At 59.0% G+C, this 4,954-nt stretch overlaps 2 protein-coding genes across 2 annotated transcripts in view; one reads left to right on the forward strand and one right to left on the reverse strand.

Moving 5' to 3' along the window:
• The window catches only part of MYOG (myogenin), a 5,776-nt gene extending 4,770 nt beyond the window's left edge, over positions 1-1,006 (forward strand). Inside the window, exons 2-3 of the mRNA XM_009634086.1 lie at positions 42-123; positions 885-1,006. Coding sequence (XP_009632381.1) covers positions 42-123; positions 885-1,006 — 204 coding nt within the window. The remainder of the gene's footprint in view (positions 1-41; positions 124-884) is intronic.
• Positions 1,007-3,571: 2,565 nt separating this feature from the next.
• Positions 3,572-4,954, reverse strand: part of PPFIA4 (PTPRF interacting protein alpha 4) — a 33,022-nt gene continuing 31,639 nt past the window's right edge. The window contains 2 exon segments of the mRNA XM_035889704.1: positions 3,572-3,630; positions 4,792-4,894. Of these exon segments, the coding sequence (XP_035745597.1) occupies positions 3,572-3,630; positions 4,792-4,894 (162 nt within the window).

A 4,954-nucleotide genomic window follows, 5' to 3' on the forward strand; every position in this document is an offset into this window, starting at 1 on the left:
GAGGAGGGGAGAGCCATGTTCAGCGTCTTGGCTTCTTGCAGGCGGCCAGCGAGTGCGGGTCCGGCAGCTCGTCCTGCAGCCCCGAGTGGAGCAGCCAGCTGGAGTTCGGCACCAACCCTGCGGGTAAGGTCCTCCCCGCCTCGCCCCAGCCTCCTGCAGCCTCGCCGGGCTCCGGGGTGGGGGGCAGCAGTGGGGGGCAATGCAGCCCTGGAGCAGAGCATCCCTGAGCCAACCTCCCCCAGGCAGGAGATGCTCAGAGCAGAGGACAAAAGGAGCCTTGTTGCAGAGAGATGAGCTCCCCCCCCAGGCTCATAAATCCCCCAGCACCTCCTTGGCTTGATGCTCAGAGCGTTCAGGCTTCTCCCACCACCTGATCTCACCAGGACGCCTCCTTTTAGGAGCTGAGTAACCGGACTGCAACAGCCTGGGCCCCAGCGGCTTGGTCCGCATCAAGGGTTTGTCCGTTGCTGTCCCTTGGCTTGGCTTTGCCGCTGCGGTGCTGAGCACTGCTGAGCATCACCGAGCAGCGCTGCCCAGGCTCCCTTTCTCTCCCCACGCCCCCTCTGCAGCTGCTGATTTGGTTTTTTCCCCATTCCTGCAGTTATCCACCCCCCCAAACCCAGCTGTTTTTTTTTCCCAGAAGGCAGAAACTTTAATCATATTTTCCAATGGGGAATAAAACCTAAAAAGCATCCAGAAGTCTCACTCCCCATTGCCCTCTCCAGGGGAAGGTCTCATCCTCCCCCGGGGTGGGAGCTGGGAGCGGGTCCCCAGGTCACTCTGGCCGTGTGGGGGAGCACGGGGTCCCCCCTGTGCAGAGCCAGGAGCTGCCCCCAGCGCATGGACCCTGTCCCCAGCAGTCATCACCCGCTTGCTCTCTGCAGATCACCTCCTGGCCGACGACGCGGCGGAGGACCGCAACCTCCACTCGCTCTCCTCCATCGTGGAAAGCATCGCTGTGGAGGACGTGGCTGTGACGTTCCAGGAGGAGCGGGTTCAAAACTGAGCCGGTGCAAACCCCGGCGGCTCTTCGAGCTGGTAACGGGGTGGGAATAAGATGCTGGAAGGGTCCAGCCACTGGAAATCGTATTTACCCCCCCGGCGTCATGGACTGCACCGCTGAAACCCCTCGCCTCCTTTCCCAAGAAACACTCCCGCTCTGCCAGCTGAAAAGAAAAGGGGGGAGCGGTGGGATTTTGGCAGCGCCACGGCCCCGTGCCGGCAGTGGCCTCCGTTCCTGCCAGGGCGGCCACCCGGCTTTGGGCTCTGCTTCGCTCCCCGCCTGGGGGCGATCGGTTTTTGGGGGCCAATGTGTGTGCTGGGTTCGCTTGCTGATTTTTTTTTTCCAAGATGCTCTTTGACCAATGTCTCTCTCCGGCTGGCATCCCACGGGTGCTGAGCCCCGCCGAGGCTGCCCACGCCGTCTTTTCTACTGAACGCTGTGTGGAGTTGCCATTTGATTTTTTTTTTAATTATTATTTTTGCTAACTTATTTGGAATTCTTTTTTTTTTTAAATAAAGGCATTCTTGTTTGAATGGCTCGGGGCTTCCTTTACCACTGTCCTCCCTCCTCTGCACAGGTCTCCCTGAATTCCCAGGCTGGGGATTCCTCCATATCAGAAAATCCAGCTGGACCTCAGCACGGTTGGGAACTGGATGCCCCATGCTTAAATCAGCCCTGCAGAGACCAGTGATTTCACTGGTTTGCAACAGGGGCTCAGCCCTGGACCACAAAAACTCTCAGGGGAGCTAAAGCTTCATTATATTTTTAATTTGGGCTCTAGAAAGAAGGCTCAAGCCAGCACTGTTTTAAAATCCTGTTTATTGGAACACACATACATCCTTTCCTGACCCTATCCAGGGTTTGGAGTCCATGCAGTACCAATAATATGACGAAAGAAAGAGGGCATCAATATAAAGGGCTCACCGACTCTTCAAATTAAAAAAATATTTAATACTGTATTAGGCAAATAATACACCGAAAAGACATCGTGACTGTAGAGCCTCTCAGATATTGCACTTCCAGACAGCACATGATAAGTATAAGGTCATTCCAGCCATCAATAAATACCACATCAGAAATAGGGGCCACACAAGGCAAACGTGGCATGAGGAGACGAAGAGATCCTACCCTACGGGGGAGAAATGGGAAGAGTTAAGAGCCTCCTGGATTGATCCGTGCCCGTAGCCTGGAGGCAGGAGGGGAGAGCATCTCCTCTGCACCCGGAGGGGAAGGGATGGGCACGTCCTGGGGGGGTGGGTGCCCCCACCGTGCCTCCCCAGGCACCCAAGGAGGGTCCCCTGTCCCCTGGGTGCTGGGTACCGTCCCGGCCGGCAGCGAGCCGTATGGGGCGGTTCCAGCCCTTCCCCACGCAGCCCTTTGTGGGCCCACCATGCAGGTGCAGCCTCCCCCCGCTGCGTGGCATCTGGCAGCACCCCAAAATGCAGCACCCCAACTGCCCACCCCTTGGCAGACAGCCGCTCTCCTCGCCTGGTGATGGCCAGTCCCTGCTCCGTCCCGTGCAGCGCCGACCCTGGCACTGGCTCTGGCCCCTCAGCCCCTCCTGGGGGCAGCTCCTTGCCTGGCCACCCCAGCGTGAGGATTTTCATGAGGCTGAATCTTCCTTGGCTTCGAGTCCTGCGGGCAGCAGTGTCCCTGATGCCTGGGGCTTGGGTGAATCAGTGCAGCAGCCCACAGTGTGTTGGCAACATGAACCAGGCAGGAGAAAGGTTTCCAAATATCACAGCCCACTCTTGGGGGGTCTCTGCCGCTCCGCCGGGTTGCACCACGCTTCTGCCAGCGATGGAGCGGGCACCCAGCGAGCGCATCCATAGCCCGGCCAGCGTGGGAAGAGGTGGGGGACAAGCCACAGGCGGGAGCCATGGGGAGCCAGGGGAAGCAGTGGGGTGCAGAAGCAGAAGGGAGAGCATCCTTGTCAGTCCACGGCAGCGAGACTGCGGCGTCTGTTGGTTTGGGCCGAGGAACAGGCGCAGGCTGGGCTCTTCTCCTGAAAGGCAGCCAGCACGTGGCCGGACGGACAGTGGGGATGTGCTGAGAAACAAAGTGGGAAAGGCCCCATGAGGATGGCAGCTCACCGCCACCTCTGCACCCACAGGCCAACAAACCCAGAGGGAGTCGGTAATGAATGCTCCTGGCAGAGGGGAGCCATGCCCCAGGGCACAGCAGGGTCCCAGGAGCCTCTCTGAAGTGCTTGGCTATCCTTCCCTCAGCCCAGCGGGACCTCCCATCTAGGATGGCAACCTGAGGTCCCCAGTGGAGCTGTCAGTCCGGGGACTGGACAAACCACACGTGGGTGGGATGCTGAGCATGCCTCCTGCATCATCTCAGGGTCCTGTGAGCCTCAGGTAGCAGCGGGCTGCTCCCCCCCCACTGAGGTCTCCATGGTCCTCCATGGCAAGGCAAACCTTGGAGGAGGCAGACACCCTGCCTGGGTGATGCCGGGCAGAGGACGTTGGGCCTTGTGCTCTCCTCTCGGTCCCCATCCAGCTCCGAGGCCTCGGTCCTCCTCGCACTTACCCAGGGCCGGGCTGGTTCCCATCACGCTGACCCTCAGCAGGAGTACGTCCGGACTGTGGAGGTCTCCAGCCTTGGCGACCCAGAGGCACCAACTGGAATTGAGTCAAAGAGCAGAGCACACAATTAGCGACTGCTCCAATTAGCCTTCGGCTTCCCACCAAAACATTTATTAGGCAGCATTTGAGCACTGAAGCCACATGAAGACGAGGGTCAAAGGAAGAGGCACGTTTGGCCAGGTCTGATGTTTCCAAGGCTCCAGGGTATTTGAAAAGTCACCACTTGCCATCCCTACCCTGGGCAGCGAGCTCCCTGCTACCCGTGTCCGCATGCTGGTGGACCTGGGGGGTTTGTCCCAGGTTTCATTGTCCTCAGACAGGTGGGAATTGCAGCTTACAGGGATGGGGTGGAAAAGGTGGAGCAGAAGTTTGACCCAAACCGCTGGATGGAAAGCTGTGAAATTTGAGCAAATCTGGAGATTGGAGGAGAGCTGAGCTCGGGGCTTGGAGTCAGAAGGTGAAAGCACAAGTTTTTAATTTGCATTCAGTCATTTCTGAGTGTGCCGAAGCCAGCTCTGACCCCTGGGATGCAGCAGGTGGCTTGGGACAGCGGCACCAGGGTACCTGGTCCAGGGGACAAACTGGGGTGACCTGGCTGGAGCTTGTGCCTCCCTACAGCTTTGGAAGGGACCAAGATAACTTGTAGAAAGGAGTTGCGTGGTGGTGGGGCAGAGCCTGGGACTTGCATGCTCAGCTGAAACACACAACAGCCAGCAGCACAGGCAGTGTGTCGGAGCAGGTCCCTGCCAGCCCTGGGAGAGTGCTCAGCAGCGCTCAGACTGAATTGAGCTGGTTAATCCAGGCACTTTGGGGATGGTTTCCAAAAGGCAGGGTGGACAGGACTGGCCCGGATTGGGCTTCCTGACAGCCCCCAACGCTACCCCAACAGGCTCTGTCTGACCTGGATGCCAAACCCAGGGTGGGTGACACATATCTCCGCTTCATGCCCTGATCCAGCCCTCTCCCTCATCCTGGCAGCTCAAACCAAAGAAACCACACACCAGACCAGAGTCTGAAATAACCCTCGTGGAAAAAGATTTACAGCAGACAAGGGCTCAAGGCTGACATGGATTCAGTACCACAGGCGATCAGTAAGCCTCCCCCCCCCTCCTCTCTTGGTGGCCCCTCATTCCCCGTGTTCTGCAGGAGGTCTGAGCGGGGGTGGGAGAGGACCCCGGGGAGGAGGGGGTCACCTACCTTCCGGGGGCATTTTCTTGGCAGGGGCGGATGGAGGGGGCAGGGGCACCAGGCTGGTGACGCGGAAGCCAGCGGGCAGCGTCTCGGCCGAGCCACTGAGCATGTTGATGCTGTGAACGTCTCGCGGGCGGGAGCGCGTTATCCTGGTCGGGGTTCGGCGGTA

This window comes from Egretta garzetta, unplaced genomic scaffold (genome assembly GCF_000687185.1).
Source record: "Egretta garzetta isolate BGI_Z169 unplaced genomic scaffold, ASM68718v1 scaffold202, whole genome shotgun sequence".
Taxonomy (NCBI): domain Eukaryota; kingdom Metazoa; phylum Chordata; class Aves; order Pelecaniformes; family Ardeidae; genus Egretta; species Egretta garzetta.